The sequence below is a fragment of the Scomber scombrus genome, chromosome 15 (genome assembly GCF_963691925.1).
Source record: "Scomber scombrus chromosome 15, fScoSco1.1, whole genome shotgun sequence".
Taxonomy (NCBI): domain Eukaryota; kingdom Metazoa; phylum Chordata; class Actinopteri; order Scombriformes; family Scombridae; genus Scomber; species Scomber scombrus.
This window is the reverse complement of record NC_084984.1, coordinates 10,369,926-10,389,119: the sequence shown is the minus strand read 5'-3', so window position 1 is coordinate 10,389,119 and position 19,194 is coordinate 10,369,926. Positions and strand designations below refer to the sequence as shown.

Here is a 19,194-nt window from a genome sequence, read left to right as displayed (position 1 = left end):
CTTTGAATTCAGTTCAGTTCAGTTCAGTTCAGTTCAGTTCAGTTCAGTTCAGTTCGAATCAATTCAATTCAGTTCAGTTCAGTTCAGTTCAGTTCAGTTCAGTTCAGTTCAGTTCAAATCAATTCAATTCAATCAATTCAGTTGAGTTCAGTTGAGTTCAGTTGAGTTCAGTTCTGTTCTATTCTGTTCTGTTCTATTCAATTCAGTTGAGTTCAGTTCTGTTGAACTATGTCACTAAGTAGTGAGACCAGGAAGGAACCAAGGAACTTCCTTCCTTCCAGTGAAAGGAATCAAGGAAATATGGAAGGAAGAAACCAAGAAACTAAGTAAGGTTCCTTCCCTAGTTTCTTCCTTCCTTCCTTCCTCTGATCTTTCCTTGGGGGAAAATTTATTGGTTCTTACCTTCCTCCCTTAGTTCTTTGGTTTCTTGCCTCGTTCCTTCATTCCTTCCTTAATTCCTTATTTGGTTCTTGGTTAGGAAGGAAGAAACCAAGGAACTAAGGAAGGAAGTAACCAAGAAACTAAGAAAGGTTCCTTCCTTAGTTTCTTGGTTCATCCTTTCCTTCCTTAGTTCTTAGGTTTCTTGGCTGCTTCCTTCATTCTTACCTTCCTTCTTTGGTTCCTTCCTTGGTTCTTGGTTAGGAGGGAAGAACTAAAGAATGAACCAAGGAACCACAGATGACATCGTGCAGTATTGCTACTGTTAATTCGGTAAATGAGCATGAGCTCTCCCTTTGCCAGCCACTAGTTGCAGTGTGGGAACTGTAGGATGCAGTGTCAGATCAAAGTTTGACCCAGATAACTGAAGGTCTGTATTTCTACCACTGTCTTTAAAATGTTAAGTACAATACTAAATATTACTGCAGTATTAGTATTGAGTATGCAGAATCAGTACAGATTATTCATTGGCACTGCTGCAGATGATTAATGCTCAGGCTCTCTCTGTGTACAGGTATACAGCGCCCTCAGCAGGTGAACAGGTGTGTTACAGCCGAGCTCGTCCCCATAGAGACAGGCTCCTACAACAGGGCTGTTGTCGTTGTTGTTGGACCCTGCTGGTCCTCTCTCTCTCTCTCTCAGAGGCGATGACAGCAAATATGAATCAGCCTGCTTTTGGGCGTTAATATTTTCCTCGAAAACACACTCCCGTATGGTTGCCAGTGAGATTTTTATTATTGGATTACCGACCATCAGTCGCGGCACGCAGCTTTATCCTGGGAGGCCGGAGATTTGTGTCGCTGGTTGGGGAGGAGTCCTCTGTTATTTCACTGTTAGCTGAAGCCAGGCCAGCATGTCGGCGTTTTAACAGCACATCTCCAACATACAGCCGCGGAGGAGACCCAATGAGCCCTTAGAGGTGAGCCTTTATTTGTGTGTAAAGCCTTAAATTTCGAAGTACGTATGCGCATTTTAGCAATACAGTAAACGATTGGATCATTCAATGGTCAACCGGCCAAAGGCTCGACTGGACTGAGCTAAATACCTTACAGCAGCTGCGAAAAGATGGTAATTATGCTTCATTTTTGATAGGCAACAATAAAACAGTAGGTGTAGGCCTATATTCTGCATAATGGATGTCTCAAAGTGCAGCTTTTCATTCACTCCAACCAAACACATCATCAGCTGATCGTCAGCTGAACAATATCTAAATCCAGTGTGTGCGTGTTTGTGTGGTGACATTAAAAATAGCATTGCATCTGAATCAAGATGACGGTGAGAGTTGAGACAACACCAGCAGGTTAGTCTATGTGAGCCTATGTGTGGTGCGTCCTATTATCATCATCCCCACCACCACCATCATCCTCCTCATCCTCATCACCATCACCAGGGCAGGTGTTGTCAGTGAGCCAGGCCCGAGCTGCCTGTTGTTTCTCTTGTATATCGATGATGTAATGCAGTCGGTTGAGACTGGATATAATATTTCCGTGTCTCTCCGTGCAGGATGGATGTGGAGGCGAGTGCTGGCAGGGACAGCACCAGGAGGAGAGCAGCAGCAGCGGCGGCAGATGATGCCGGAGGAGGAGGAGGCATGGAGGCTCAGGTTGTACCGCTGGAGCTGTACGACTCTGCAAGAGCCAAAATAGACGCTAATCTCCGCTGGTTGTTTGCCAAAGCTTATGGTATAGGTAAGACTTCCTCTGTGGTTACCTCTCACTGTTGAGAATTAGTGTTTTTACTCACAGTATAGGGTGTGTTTTATTATGTGTTTTGCATTCATTCACTGTGTGTGAGATGAGCTCTGGTTGTGTGACATGGAGACAGTTTGTTTAGCTATGGAGCACAGAAATGGTTCACTTAGAGAGTGGAGATATATTTCCAGACTAATAATATCAACAACTACACTCTATAGCCTCTATATGATGTTTGTGCAATGCAATCTAGTGGCTTTAACAGATTATATGTTTATTGAGGCATAGCAATTGCACCGGTTCCATTTTTGGCCCGAAACAAAAACAACACACCTTCTATAAAACTTGTCATGTTTGTATTGTATGTTATATCATATGTTTCGAACCATTAGGCCACCAGTTTATAGTTTAAGCTAAAAACCTCATATCACTTTTTGTTCAAAAGAAGACAATAAGGATTCATTCCATGTAGATCTCCACTTCCTACATAGTAAACCACATATTAATGTGTTTACAACCTTCCTGTTAACAAAGATGGATTTATAAATTGTCACAAAATAATGTAGTATCATTTAGAGTGCCATGTGCCTTTTTGTCTACTTATGTTCACTGTTTAAAATGAATTATAGTACATTGATAACATACCAGCAGTCCATGTTTGTGCATGAAGACACAGGCCGATCTCTCATGACAATCCAAAGTCTTTTATGCACAGGTCACTAGCCTTGCCATCTCTGATGAGCTCTACTAAAACATTAAAAATGATTGCTCTACATCGGCAGGCTGTAAGTAAATGTCTGGAAATCAGTGCCTGGATGTGGGTTTGTGTGTCACACGCTGATTGCTCTCTGAGGAGTGTGCGCAGGGGGTCAGCAGTGCTGTTAATGCAGGCCTACTAGTCTCAGTATGACAATGAGGCATTGGTGAGGCAGACACAGAGTCATTCAGTAAAGGAAAAGTCTTTGTCATCATATCCGTTTTATGAGCGAGACATACAGTAGTCTAAGTGTTTCCTTCCTTACAGTGCTGTCTCTTGTGTTGCAGTGGATGACTCAGTAAATTGACTGTAAGGCAGGAACAAATCCAAAAAGTAGTAAAGGCTTTGAATGCGGGGTGAGGTGAGGTGAGGTGACCAGCAGCTGTACAGGGAGGATGGCGTAAAAATAAAAGTAAACAGTCCTGAAATCTGTTGCAATTATGTGAAAGCACATTCAGGGGCAACCACAGTTATTACACCACACCAGCAGGTTTGATATCGCATTAATCTCACAACAACTGGAGCCTTTTTTATGCTGAGCCTTGATTTTGCTGGTTAAAGCTTTACCCCTCTGTTATACAACACTGGGTTGTTCCAGGGCAGAGATCAGATGCCCATAATAAACACCAAACCATCAATACCTCCCTGTCAAGCTTCCTGCTTCCCTTAATCTGATTGGCTCATCCTGACAGCATGCCAGGTACATTAAGGAGCCCTTTTATCAATGTACTGATTTCTAGTGCTCATTATCTTGACTCCATTTTCACCCAGTATTGACAGTACTGGAATTGTATTTTCAGAGTTAAGTGGCTTAGTTTTTATTGACATAAAATCAGGCATCTGTTTAAATATAATTAGGTTAACAATATGTATTTTCACCTCATATTCACCCTGTTTTATTTTGGTAATGCCAGTATGAGTCAGAACTTTTGTCTACTTATCTGAACATCATGTTTGGCTGCAACTAAGCCAAGAATTTATGTTCATTATCATTTAATCTGCAGATTACTTTCTCGATTACTTGGTCTAGAGATTACTGCAGATTGCTTGGGTCTACAAAATGTCTGAAAATAGTAACAAAAATCAGTTTTTATTTTGTATGTCTAGACTGTTGGATGTACAAAACAAGGAATTTTTAGATATTTAGATTATGTTGATATACGACAAAGAAACGTAGCAAATCCACACGATTGAGTCATTTTTGCTTTTCTGTTGATTGACTAATCAGTCATAACATTTTTTGGGTCACAGTATCTCCGCATTAAGATGCCCCTCTACTGTTTGTTGTGAAGTTTTACTCTTTGACATCCTACTGATTGATGCTTGTTTATTCAGTGTTAGCATCTTCATAATGTGGTGCCTGATCTATACATGAAAAATACCAATAATTTAGGTTTGACTAGATTGAATTACAGACATAGAATTTAAGTTTAGGCGGGAACTACATATTTTGTTTAACACGTTATGATACTGTAAGTCAGATAACTGATTGGAGCTTATCAATACACCATAGTCCATCTGTATTTGCGAATATGTGGTTATTCTGAGTTTGTAGTAAGTCTGAGTAAACAATCCAGTATATATATATAGCAGTAATGTGCCCCCGTTATGAAATTATACCTCTTTTTAAAAAAAACAGTGCACCAGTTTTTGGTTTGTTTTCTGTGACGCCATCCTTAGTCAGTGTGGAGGTCAAAAGAGCTAAAACATGCTCATTAGATTAGACTGCAAACCAGACAACACAGTACTGCTGGAGGCACTGTGTTGTCTGTTTGTGCTGGTGTGAAAGTCACCACAGATAGTCACATGTTTAAGTGTTTAATGGGATTGGACCCGAAGGCTTGTGTCTTTGTTCAACACAGCCTGTTTGTTTAAGTCATGGCACTTTTATTAATGGCCTCTGGAGAAACATTTAAATGTTTTCTTAATGTCATTTTCTAGAAAACGGAGCCACTGGCTTTGTTTTTTTGTGATTAGAGGCAGAATGTGTTCTTATACTTGCCACTATGCTATGCCACACTTGTTTTACTGAAGGAAGCTCACACATATCTTTATAAGCTTCGTTAGTCTGACTGTTTCACATTTTACACACCTTTACTTACTAAATATCCGTCTTTGATGATGTTTTAAGAATAGTAAGTAGACTTTTAGAGGATGAAACAAAACACCAAAATGGGGCTTAGTGAGATTGAGGACTGGTGCACCTGAATCATGAAGTAATTTTCTTTGGGGTTTTTAATTAAATTTTACTTAAGGTAGTGTTGCGAAGTGTGAAGTGGCTCCTAGTTTGCTGTTTGCTAGTTTTCTTGAATGTGACTAGAAAACTTTACCCACAACACCACTAGTTTTATATTTTTTCTTTTATCATATTTTTCAGTAGTTAGTCACTTAATCCTAAAGCTGCAACACAGATAAATAAAATAATACATCTCGTTTTTGTTTTGTTTTGTTAACATTAGAGAAATAGAGAATGTAAGTGAGAGTCACAGTCAGTACTGGAGCTTTGATGCTAATAACAAATCTGAAAATGATATGATAGTGATAGTAATTTTAACCTAACAACAAACACAAACTTGTTTAATAAATATCCCTTAAATTTAATCAAGAATTGTCACCTACACTTTTTCTTTGGCATTTCTGAACTGCAGTATCTTGTTACTTACAGGTTAACACATATACTCATACAGATGTGTCTCCAATCAGCTGCTTATAGCTCTATTATATTGTGTAATATAAACAATACTTGTAGATGTCCTCAAAATAGTGTTGACTGAAAGTAATTATATCAAATCATGTGCATTTTCAGCCAATACCATGAAATGAAACATTAGCATTTTTGGTGACCACTACAAGATTATATATTGTATATTTATTTACAGTAAGTGTCAGTGGGTATAAAGCATATGTGACATATCTCAGAGCTCGCTCAACAGTAGCACATCAAATTGCTTTCATTTTTTCTGCAGGTTCAGACATCTAAGTGTGCCTAAAGGGTGCATCGGCTTAAAGGCTATGTTTTCCCAACACATCTTCTGGAGGATTCTCCATTAAGCCGTCTTAATGGAGAGTATAGTTGTGTGTTTCTCCCTGCAGAGCCCAGAGTCTGACAGCTCTGCTTGGACCATCGGCAAGGACCTCTGCAGATCAGTCTGACCTTGTGTCTGAAAAAATAGGAACAAAGGCTTTCCCTGCTTCCCCTCCCTCCCTCTTGATTTCCCTCACACGTGCACACACCACACACACACCAGGGTGGGCTTTAACGCTTGGATCAGGTGGATAATAAACATATAAGGAGTATTAGCAACTAGGATTAGAGAGGAGGTCCTGCCTCCCCCCTCTGAGTCTTCATGCCACACACACACCTCCTGATGTCAGGCTCCATAAAAAACGATTCAGTGAGCATGCCTTTTGTGAAGAGATGGGACAGCCACCCAGCCCCCACCACCGGTCATGCTGGCATTCCCCATCACCATCTCCACAGCAACCAGGGAGGATGAGGGGGCATTCAGGGACAGCTGGGACTCGAGAAATTGCTGTGTTTGAAGATTGGCTGGAGGAGGAGTTGCAAGATTTGGTTTTGTTGAGAGAAACACAAATGACAGATAAACACAGACATGGAAGGATGCACAATGAGTATTTTCACACATGTTCTGTTATTCTTAGGCCCATATGGCAGCAAAACACAACAGCGGAGAGTGAAACAGAGACTGTAGGTACACAGTGCCAAGTAAGCAGTCTGCTGTGAAAGACACAGCTGAGGTCTCCACAGTGTGCTGTAGATCTGAGCTTGCTGTGTGTTTTCCACTGATGGATGTCTTGTTTTGCCTGTTCATCTCAGTAAGCTAATGGGAAGCAAAATGAGAAAAGAAAGGGGGAGTATTGATTATACTGATGCAATTATGTTGGTATTTTATAGCACTGGTCATATTTTCCTAATTTAATAGTGTTTTTTTGTTTTTTTATAAGTGTGATTACTGAGCACTAGCACTAATGTACTCTCTTGTTAAAGGAATAGTTTGACATTTTGTAGAATACGATTAGTTGCTTTCTTGACGAGAGTTAGATCAGAAGATCAATACCACACTTACGTATGTGCTTTAATTACAGAGCTAAAACAAATAGGTGATTAGCTTAGCTTAGCATAAAGACAGTAAACAGGATCAAAGAGGTAGCCTGACCCTGTACAAAGTTATGTTCATGAATTAATCCATTATATATCTTCTTTTTGTAGAACTGAAGTGTGAAAAGCGACAATTTGTGTTTTTACAGGGATTTTATGTGTGGTAATGATTTCCTGGAGTCTTCTGATCACTGTGAAGTTGCCAGACATCCAGTAGACACTCCCAGGTTTCACATGGCTTAAACAAACTAAATGTAATAGTACAGTAAATTACAAAACTCTGGTGACCTGTCCTGTCTTTAGTTCAGTAGTACATTAAGTCCTCTGCAGATTCTGAGTCACCAGTGAGGAGCTCCACAACTAAGAGCTACTGATTTGGTCAGTGACACAATAAATTGGTATAGTTTGAATCTTTATGCTAGGCTAAGCTAAGCTACTGGCTTTAGCTTCATGTTACAATAACTCCACTGACATGACAATGGTATTCCCATCCAACTCTGGACAAGAACGTAAATAAGTGTATTGCTTAAAAAGTTGAATTGTTCTTTTAAGCTGTATATAACTGTATACTGAGTGGAGAGTTATCTGGAAAGTAAAATGTAATCAAGACTGACTGTTTTGATGGATATAACTGCTAAAAGGTTGTGAAATAAGATATTGTCTTTCAAAGGAGAGGGAAATCAACCTTATTTTAAATCTAATTTCTAAATAGCTCTTTTATCTTTTGCCCTTATCAAAGACATAACCCTGCTGGTTTGCTAACTTCATCAGGCTGTTTTCTGGCTGGCATCATGTTTGAATAGTCTCTCTGTTGCCTCCTACCTACCCAGAAAGCGGTGGAAGCTAAATTTCGTGAGTGCTTCAGGCCTTAACTCTGGATTAGCATGTCCAAGGCATATAAAAATAGCTGCCCCATGTCTGTGTCCATGAGCAGGAAAACACCAAGCTGGCTGGGACAACACAGTCAGCTTAAGTATGACAGCTAAGTCCTGTTAGCTCATTGGCTTAAAACCTCTGGTCAACCTATCGGCCTCCAGACTTGCTACCTGGCACGCTGTTTAACCATTGACTTTGGCTCAGTTCTCTCCTCTTGCAATGGTTTCTTCTTAGACAGTCTAATACCTTGCAAGTCTGCGTCTTGAGAGATCCTCTGTTATGCAACATGGTGACACATCGGTGGACACGTGTTTGTGCATATTAGTCTGAGTGTGGCTGCATGGCCTGAAATGTGGCTTAATAAAACTTCAGTAGTTTTAAATAAAGCAGGTAGACATTAATTTAAAATCCATGTATGCTTTTCATTATTCTTCTTTCCAGATCACATCCCTGCTGACCTGCGGGACCCCTTCTACACCGACCAGTATGAGCAGGAACACATTAAGCCCCCCATCATCCACCTGCTGCTATCTGGAGAGCTCTACTGCCGGGTGTGTGGGTTCATCCTGCACGCTGAGCAGGCAGCCTCGCTCCAAAGCCATCAGTCTGTCATCCAGGCCCTCTCCAGGAAAGGCATCTATGTCCTAGAGACCGACAACACACCAGTCTCCAGTCGGGACCTCAGCTCAGCTCCCATAAAGATGGTGGGTAGTTTAATCCAAATATCTAAAAGATGTCAATCAGCAAATAAAAAGTGGAAGTAGTGCATATACGTTTTATTATCTGCTCTCTATGGCATACAATGAAAAAGGTGTTTTTTAACCACAATCTAAGAGATGCGCCATCACTGAGTTGTGATGGAAACAGGGCAGGACTTACAGCCTGCTAAAAGCAAAATCCTTACTAGCCTACACATGAATAGATTGCTGAAGTCGTTGTCCTGACTTATTGCCGTTTTTATGACTCACACACAGTATTATAATGGTGTGAAAAGGCAAAGGTTTATGGTGGAGAAACATTTTCACTGCAATGAAACATCACCTGAATATCAACTCTTTCTCAGTAGACTTCAAAACATGACCTTGATTTTTGATTCTTAAATTGTATAGAAAAATGAATAGGTGTATCTGAGTCTCTTCGGTATCTCCATTTGAGCTAAATATGAATCTAGAGTATAGCTGCATTCATATTGACACTTTACAACTCATGCAACATAAACCGTTTGTCAGCTGGCCTTGTTGACTTTTGTGCCTTTACACTTAATACAGTACCTCTGAGCAGTGAGTTCATAGTAAATTATAAATTCTTAGCCTTTTGGCTCATTTTGCTTCATGAATATTTTAGGTACACACTCTTAAAACCTGCAAAACCTGTCTCGTCCACTGATTAATTATTTATCTCATTTCTCTTGGCTCACATTTGGCTGTTGCAAGAAAAGTCACATTAGCTCTTGGCCAGATGGCAAGTGTAGGTTGCCAGCTTATTTGGTGATACTTCTCCAAAGAATGTAATGTAAGTGAAGTGTAAAAGCCTTTTATTCCCTGACTAAATAATGGTCTAAGTATTCTTATTTAATAATCAGAAATCCCATTGAAATCCTCTCTGTTTAATCTTGTATGTAACTACAATGTAACTGCTTAATGAATGCCGTTTTTTTCTTGCATATTTGACTCTCTGCAGGCCCAGCAAGAGTAGATTGAAGACAATGTATGAAAAGTGTGAAAACATGAATGACTTTGTAGTATGTTAAATCAGAGTTGTATGCATGAAAAAGAAGCAGCAATCTGGTATTTGCTATCAGTATGGAGGCTTAAATTCATTTATAAAATACCTATTTATTTAAAGGTTATTCAGGGTTATCATGACATGGGGCAGGAAATGTCATTGTATAGTAACGCCCATCAAATCCAAAATTATCTTGCTGTTGTTACATTCAAAGACAACTCATAATCTCTTCCTGTTAATTATGTTCTTCCAGAGCTCCCACATCCACCTCATTGATGCCCTGATGATGGCCTACACAGTGGAGATGATCAGCATTGAGAGGGTTGTGTCCAGTGTCAAGCGCTTTTCGAACTTCAGTGCCTCCAAGGAGCTGCCTTTTGACCTGGAAGACGCAATGGTCTTTTGGATCAACAAGGTAAGAAACCAAACATTCACGTGTTCCTGTTTGCATTTGTGTATTCTTTCACTTGCGTTGACCTACAGTATCATTGTCGCTTAAAGGTGAACATGAAGATGAGGGAGATCTCAGAAAAAGAGCTGAAAATGAAACAACATTTGCTGGAATCACCTAGTCACCAGAAGGTATCCCCCTCTCTCCTCGTTTCTTTCTGTCACTGCTTCAGAAAGAAGCTCTTCTATGTAACACACTGTCTTTCTTTAGTGACGTCGTTGTCTTTGTCTATTGTCCTCCTGGCTGTGATTTCACTCGCATGATGTATCTTGTCCTCACTGGGTGCATTAACTGTCACGGGTGTAGGTTTTGTCATCAGATCTTGCTTGCGTTGTGATCTGATGAGCACTTCATGTCACCTTCTGATCACAGATTCAAACACAACTTTGAAGTGTGTGGCATGGTTTGGTTCCTATCAGTCAATCAGAAAAGGAAAATTGACTGAAATAATGGGACAACACACGGTGTAACTGTACTCATGAAACTTTAAAATTATAATACGCAAACGTAGGCCTCTATTCTCATAGTTCTATTTCTTCATTTCCCTATTCTCTGTTAAACTACATATCCTTGACTCATCCAGCCTAACTCTTTCCAGTTGTAAAATCAGATCTGTCTCCATGGTAACTGGGGATAATTGATTCCTTATCACTGTATCTGACCCTTGACTTGTCTGCTGCTCTTCCTGTTTGTGTCTCCCCCCTAAATTCCTCCCCTTCCTGCCTCTTGGACACTACTAGTCTCCCTCCAAATGGTACTGGAAGCTTGTACCTGTAAGTGCCACCGACATAGCAACTTCCAATATGTGTGCATGTGTGTATGTGTGTGTCTTTAAAGTGTATAATTGTCAATGTCACATTGGGACAACACAATGTGACAGCTAAAGTAAAAATAAACTGTAACTGGCCAAACAAGAAATTAGCCAGGCATTAATTAAGACTAGTGTTATATAGAATGGTGTGACGTTTAAATACAGTGACATGACACAGTGCCCCTTGGTGGCAAAGGAAGAAACAGCACACTCACAAAACTCCTCCCTTTTTTATTTGCTTTTTACCTTGCATGAAACCTTAGGCAGTTGTTTCATTTTTCAGCTCAGTTACATATTCATCACTCCTCTCAGAATACACACGCACACACACACACACACACACACACACACACACACACACACACACACACACACACACACACACACACACACACACACACACACACACACACACACACCACTTTACTCCCTGTGTGGTTTCTTTTTTGTTGATTTTTGTTGTGAAACCCTGAAACCAGATGAACTACCAGGCCCTTATAAGTCTTTGTTGCCATAAAGAACCTGTATGGAGCCACTCATCCAGTCAAGGCTCACCTCATTTTATTAACTTCTTCCCAATCATCTCATTCTTCCTTCACCAGCCTGATTTAATGCATGCTCTGGCCCATTGCTTATTGGACCCTGTGGAGTTCTCTCGTGTGGTAATGTACTCCCCATTGACCATTTTCTTCCTTTCATCCTATCCCTTATTGTGTTTTTCCTTTTTTTAAATATTATCATTGATCATGTGCACATGCTACTAAACCCATCTTAGTCTTTGTTAAATTCTTGTACCTGAAAGGGATTACTATCTTTAAGAGTTGCGTGAAAATACAAACACTATTACAGTACCATATGACAGGTCAGATGTCTCTTTAAAAGACTAACTGTACATGATAAACACATGATATGTGTTAAAGAGAGCTAGAAAATAATAAATGATCAAAAATAATTTACATGGTGAATATTGTTGTGTTTGCATATGATAAGTGAGCATGTGGCTCCGTTTTGATGAGATACATTTGTGAAGTTTATCTGAACTTGCGCCCTCTGTGGTTGTGTAGGTACGTTATCGCAGAGATCACCTGTCAGGTCGGACACTTCAACACTTCCCCCTGTTGGATGACCTGTTGAAGGATATTTCTGACGGCTCAGCACTACTAGCTTTGATCCACTTTTATTGCCCAGAACTCATCAGACTGGAAGGTATAGTAACACTCTACGACTAGATCCACTGAAGAAAGGCATTAGATACTGCAGTTGTTCACTTCCTGGAACCCCTCTTGCTGAAAGTTATATGATGTTTTAAGATCTTCTGACTTGCATTAGAAATAGGTTTAAAAGACCTTGTTCTACCACTTACCTATCATAGAACGCAATATTCTGTAGATGATAGTGTTGACTGTTCTGTGCATCCTGTTTTTTGCAGATATCTGTCTGAAGGAGGTCCCCTCCATAGCAGACAGCATCTACAACATCCAGCTACTGAAGGAGTTCTCTAATGAATACCTGAACAAGTGCTTCTATATGAAGCCTGAGGACATATTGTATTCTCCACCAGTACTGAGGGTGAGCCAAAAAACACAGAATACCTTAAACCTGCATTAATTGCATTTTGGACACTTATGACCAGCTGATGACGAAGTAAACGCAACACTGACATTTAACCACCTTATAAAGTTAACATGGCAATCATGTTAACAAACAGGGCCTATATTTTCAGATCCAGATGACGCATTTAATTGGACTTGTGGTTGTGTCCTCCTGAAAAAGTTTAATATTCAATCTCTTTTATCTCTGTTTTGCTATGTTAAATGCCTAGATCATTCTACTTACTTATGCTATGCTTAAAAAAATTAAAATCTGCACATTTTCAGATTCATTTTGTAAGGAAATTAAGTGTGTTAAATATTCCATCAAATTCAATGTAGAGGTTAGCTAGACAGTAGCTTCATCTAACTTTTCTTTCGACACAAGAACCCCAGTATATCAGAGGTTTTTGTGGTTTAAAATAGTGCTGATAAGAGTGCTGAGTTTGAATCAAAACAGTAAAATCACAGGCTGTAAAACCAAAACAAAGGGCTTAAAGATAAGCTAAGAGGCTCTGTAGCGTTCAGGGGAACTGCATAGTGAGGTTGAGTTTGTTATAACAACTGACCTCTTTCAAATACTCACAGTCATCTGATCCATTGAAATATAAAAATATGGACTACGGTAGCTTTAAGAAACACACTGCAGTATTCATTGCTGTGCCTTGCTACTAAACTTGACCTTGTATCTTGCAGCATAACATGATGGTGTTCATTGCTGAGCTCTTCTGGTGGTGTGAGGTTGTAAAGCCTGACTTTGTACAGCCCAGGGACCTTCAGGAAATTAGAGATGGTAAAGCATGCTGTCTTGATGTATTCTGTTTTCATGTATTGAACTGCTAATGGGTATTATATTTAAAAATGGTGAACCATGTTAAAGGATTTCTTCTAATGGTTAATATCCCCTTCTACAAATTTTGTAGTGAGATTGCTGCTGCAGCCGAAGAGTTCTCGAACCCATCTACCCATCTCCAATGTCACTAAACGTAGTTTCCTGACATCGTCAAACTCTGCTGACGTCTTGACCACGCCCCCAAGCCCTGACCTCGGGTAATATACAGTAACTGTGTTTTTCAGAAACACCACACAGAACCTGTTTCACTTTCAAGTTACTGTTTTATAGATTAATGTACTATACTTTTTCACATTACATTATTACAATATCACACATAACTTTTTTATACTATATGATAACATCTTAGAAATCAAACCAGATTTAATTGTAAAACTCTAACATCTCTCTATATCCCTAACAGCACTAAACAAAGCTCATTAAGCCCATCTCACTCTCTACTGCCACTGAGACAGAGACAACAGAATAGGCTTGAGGATGACACTTCAGGTAATGTAAAAAAAATATGTACTTAAGTTCTGAGTTTGCTGACTCAATTGACAAAGATCTTCAAACCGTATATAATCACATTTGTGGAAAGGCCTGAGGGCAGAGAAAAGGGAGAGGGAAGATACAGATATACAAAACCTTTCTATGTAATCTTAATGCATTTAAGTTGATTTCTTGTTTTTTCCTTGTCTGTCCACTTCAAACATAAAACAATGTACTTTATCAGTTCTTCATCAATAACTTTTAATAACTTAAATAACAGATTCTGTCTTGGACTGAATTCAATGTTTAGAGTTATTTTTATATCAGATTTTTGTGGGGTCAGCTTAATATTGTAGTTTGGGAATTCCTCAACTTGTTGAAATCAACCATTAATATTGCATGTTTAAGCGTTCTTCCATTTTCTAATACAGATATTTTCTTTGTACAGAGCTGAGTAATCGGTCCAACCCTCTGACGCGTTCCGATGGGCAGAATCAGGGAGCAGTATTGGCCTGGCCAGAGAGGAGGCAGAGGTGAGAAGTTTAATTACAACCTTCACAGTTACTCTATTAAATCTAGAGACAGGTACAGTTATAACAGAAGATTTATTGTTTCTTGATTGATTTCCCTCAGCTTGCTTAAATCATATTCTTCCCTCTCTCCCTCTCCAGGCCCTTATCACAGCCAGTCCCCTATGCCCTCCATTTTCCTCTCGAGGATGATACAGACAACATCAGCCTCGCTCGCTCCATCAGCAAAGACAGCTTGGCCTCCAACATTATGAGTATTACCCCCAGTCACTTGCTGGGGTCAGGAACACTGCCTCAACACAGACTCTCTGGTCAAAGTCTTCTCAGTCACATTCGAATAGAGGATGAGGAGGAGGAAATAGAGGAGGAGGAGCTGGTTGCTGTTATCCACCCTCCTGTGTTTTCCAGAAAACGACTTGAGAGTGACATGGAGCAGGATGAGCTGGAAGTCCAGAATGCAACCCCCACCTCAAGGCTTTCTAATAGTCGCTGCTCTCCTCGCCTTGATGCGGGTCCTTTTACTCCAGACCACCAGGCAGACAGCTACTATCTGGAGCCGTTGATGCCTGCCGTCCCTAAGCCAGCCAAAGAGAAGAGCATCAGTCTGAACAAGGAGGAGGAGAGTGGTGAGAGTCGTTCTAGAGCGGCGCTAGCTTACAGGAAAACAACCACCAGTGTCCCAAGCACCTCACAGAAGAAAGCCCTGGTGTCTGAGGCAAACAGAAGCGCTTTTACACCCATACCTATGGTAGAATCAGTCCCAAGCGCTCTCAGGCCACCCACGGAAGGGTCGACAGGCACCCCTCAGCCTGTGAAGAAACAGCCCCACGGTTTTTTTCTTCATATGTCAGGAGAGCCAGACCACCACAGTCCTCTATCCAGTGGGATGGATGTAGGACTTGACTCTGACTCAGACATTGCAGATCTTGAGGAAGATGATGAGGACGATGATCAGATGGAGCTGACTAGAGAGGTGGTGAGGAAAGGAAAGGGAAAATTCTTAGAAGATGGTGAGGTGTGTGTATTTGGAGAGGGAGAGGGGGAGTCAGCCAAGCTGAGGGAAGACTTAAAGGTGAGTGAGCGGGATGATAAGGAAGATGGCAGTGGGCGCTCAAGCCCTTGCCTCAGTACGATATCCTGGGCAAGCAGCTGCAGTGCTTCAGGCAGCACTAGTGTCAAAATGACCAGCTTTGCAGAGAGAAAGCTCCTTAAACTTGCCCTCCGTGATGGATTCTCAAGTACCAGCAGCTCCCAGAAGACCACACCAGATGGCTCGGAGATTACCCCCTGCCCTCCTTGGCAGCTGAGGAGTGAGGGCAGCTCCAGCTGGGTGGGGAAAGAGCCTGCTTCAGTGTTGGGAAAGAATATGATGGTGAGTCCATCAGTTGTGCCTTCAGAGCTGCTGCAACTGCACATGCAGCTAGAAGAGCAAAGACGTGCTATAGAGTATCAGAAGAAGAAGATGGAGACCCTATCGGCACGTCAGAGACTAAAGCTAGGGAAAGCTGCATTCTTAAACATCGTGAAGAAGGGTGGAGGGAAGAGTGAAACACTTCCCTTGCCTCTGAAACACTCCATCTCCTCAGAACTAGCTGGTGCTGACAAGAGTAAATTGAAAACCCAGTCCTGCAAAGATGACTCCTGTCTTGATGCTCTGAAAGTCCAGGCTAAGGCAGGTCAAACAGATGGAGGAAAGATAAACAGAGACAACAGGCTGAACACCTTGTCCCAGGGTAATGGAGCTGAACCTGACATGAATGAATGTTCCCGCTCCATAGATCTCCTCAATGAAGCTATTAGTTCTATTCAGCAGCAGATGATGCAGCTCTCCTTACAACAAGACCGACTGATGAAGCAGAGCGTGGTCTCACCGCCAGATCCCGTACAAGACCGACTGATGAAGCAGAGCGTGGTCTCACCGCCAGATCCCGTACAAGACCGACTGATGAAGCAGAACGTGGTCTCACCGCCAGATCCCGTACAATCAGAACCTAGCACAACTCTCAACACAACACAAACATCACCCTCTACCTCTCTAGACTCTAGATCGTTCGCAGTTCACTTTGTCGATATCGGTGGCAGCAATACTGCTCCCACTCGCCGTCCTCCCAAACTTAGCTCCAGCCAACGCAACAAAGCCTCAGAGCGAAAGCAGACAAACGAGAACAGCAAGACGGCTTCGATCAACTCTGACAGTCCATGCACGCCCTCTCCTACAGAAAATACTTGTGGAGGGCAGGAGGCAGGGGTTACTGAGAGCTCCAGGTTAGAGAGAGGCACCACCTTCAGAGTTCATGATGACCCCAACCAACGCAGCAGTGGAGAGGGAAATGGGCGATTCTCAGACAAACCCCAATCACAGGACCCGCCAGTCATCTCCAATATGCCCACATCTCTGTCACAGGCTGCAGAGAGAGAAGAGAACCACATTGGCAACTCAGGGACGGAGGCCGTGGGTGGAGATGAGAGTACCAGGGTCAAGGGTCAACTGATTGAGGTCGATTTGTCAGAGCTTAAGGACTCAGTGAAGGATGGCAGCACAGATTTAACAGACTGCACAACAGAGGGCGAGCAGAAGAATGTAATAGGCTTCTTCTTTAAGGTAAACTTCAGAATATCTGCATATTCATGAGTGCTAAAGAGAAGAGTACCACCCAAAACACATAAATAGTATTTGAATAATGAGTATTCTCCTCTGTTTTCCAGGACGATGAGAAGGCAGAAGATGAAATGGCAAAGCGTCGTGCTGCCTTCCTTCTCAAACAGCAGCGCAAAGCTGAAGAGGCGAGAATTCGCAAACAACAGCAAGAAGTAGAGAGTGAGCTTAAACGTGACGAGGCTAGGTATGTTTTCACACACTCTAACAACATGGATAAGGGATTGTCTAAGGCAGATATAGGTGTATACAGGATTATATATTTGTCACACACTGAAATGGAATTAAATAATTTTCCTTTCTTCAAGGCGTAAGGCAGAAGAGGATCGTGTTCGTAAAGAAGAGGAAAAGGCACGTCGAGAGCTAATAAAGCAGGAATATCTAGAGAGGAAGCAGCAAGCCCTGATGGAGGAGCAGGGTCTGGTCAAGCCTCGCCCACGGACTAAATCCCGCAGGAGCAGGCCCAAGTCACTTCACCGAGAAGAGTCCAACAGCCTCTCCAAAGGATCTGCCACACGTAAGAGCACCTTATCCCGTTCAAGGGCTTATATTTTTGTCTACTACTCCAGTCTGTCTACATGCTGTCGTGTAATCAAATACACTGTTGTATGTGTATTTTCCATTCAGTTCACTTGTGCACATTGGTTGTCATGCTCTGAGTGTGCACCTGTGTGTTGTGCAGGTCATTCTCTGAAGGTGTCCATGTTGATCAAAGCCCAGGGCTCAGCAGCAGGCTGCAGGGGAGGTGAACCTTCAAACCTGCTCTGCATGATGTGATATCAAGCATACACAGCCCATAAAAATAGTTGTTGATCCAATCCCTCCGTAGTTTAAAATCCAAATCTGATATGGCAATGATCTATTTGTCATAATCACAGGAGTTGTTTGATTGATAGAATAAAAATCTAGTTAGTATTTAGAGAAACGTTACAGGATTTGGCCCATTGCTTGTCATGTGGAAATTGAACAGGTGTGGGATTGACAAACAACACTTGTGTTTTATTTAGTAGTAGCAAGTAACTGCTACTAAATCCTTCTGTCTCTGCGACTTCCAGCTGATCTGAGCAGTCATCGTGGATCCACACTGTCTTTGGCTACTGAGGCAGACAGTGTCATTTCTGGCGGGGCAGAGTCACAGAGGTGAGTTAAAGCTCCATCTCAACTTTATTGTCATCCCAAATCTACACACAGTGACATCCTGTTTAATGGAGATTATCAGTTCCTATCTTGTTTATCAGCATAGTTATTTGATTCACTAATGGGTACGTCTTCTAGGGCTGGATCTGTGTGCTCTATGGAGTCATTCCCTATGCTGAGCAGAGCATCTAGCAGGAACATGGAGAGGGACTGGGAAAGCGCCTCCATAGCCTCTTCTATCACTTCAACAGAGTACAATGGTGAGCAGTAATGCAGAGGAACCTATTTATTCATGTAACACTGAGGTCTGTGCAGTACATTTTCAAGCTTTCTTAAAAGGAATAGTTCTACATTTTGAGAAATATGCTTATTTACTTTCTTGCTTAGTACGTTATTCAGCTTCAGGGAGAAGGTGAATAAGCATATTTCCCAAAATGTTGAACTATTCCTTTAAAAACATGCAAACGTTTATGCATTTCTCTTATTTGTCTCTTATGTTATGTTTTGTTTGTCAAGGTCCGAAACTTTTCAAAGAGCCAAGTTCCAAGTCCAACAAACCAATCATCATCAACGCCATCGCACACTGCTGCCTGGCCGGAAAGGTCAATGAGGGCCAGAAGAATTTTGTTCTGGAGGTCAGTGTGATCGCTTCAAATTAATTTATTGAGTTTGAATGAGCAATGGTTTGTTTATTTTTTGTGTAAGTTGGCAAACGTAGATTTGGTTCTTACACAGTTATGTTTGGGAGTTGTGTTTTTCCACATTCAATAATTACGTTTAATTAATGACTGATTACAGGAGCTGGAGAAGTGTGAGTCCAATCATCTGATCATCCTCTTCCGTGACGGCGGGTGCCAGTTCCGCGGCATTTACTGTTTCTCACCAGACACTGAGGAGATCGTCAAATTCACAGGTACAGGGCCGCGCTTTATCACCCGGAAGATGATTGACAAGCTCTACAAGTACAGTTCGGACCGCAAGCAGTTCACCGTCATCCCAGCCAAGTCTGTGTCGGTCAGCATAGACGCCCTGACCATCCACAATCAACTCTGGCAGGCCAAGAGACCAGGCAGCGCACGGAGGAAGTGA

General features: G+C 41.5%; 1 protein-coding gene across 1 annotated transcript; it reads left to right on the top strand.

Moving 5' to 3' along the window:
- The first annotated feature begins 1,942 nt into the window (after nt 1–1,942).
- On the top strand, nt 1,943–19,194 carry camsap1a (calmodulin regulated spectrin-associated protein 1a). Its single transcript, XM_062434488.1, has 21 exons — nt 1,943–2,126; nt 8,324–8,586; nt 9,861–10,022; nt 10,109–10,189; nt 10,799–10,831; nt 11,934–12,075; nt 12,299–12,438; nt 13,155–13,251; nt 13,382–13,508; nt 13,715–13,800; nt 14,231–14,315; nt 14,454–16,237; nt 16,337–16,507; nt 16,547–16,914; nt 17,019–17,155; nt 17,277–17,485; nt 17,651–17,713; nt 18,024–18,108; nt 18,244–18,365; nt 18,622–18,740; nt 18,904–19,194. The coding sequence occupies exons 1-21, from the start codon at nt 1,943–1,945 to the stop codon at nt 19,192–19,194; spliced, it is 4,749 nt and encodes a 1,582-aa protein (XP_062290472.1).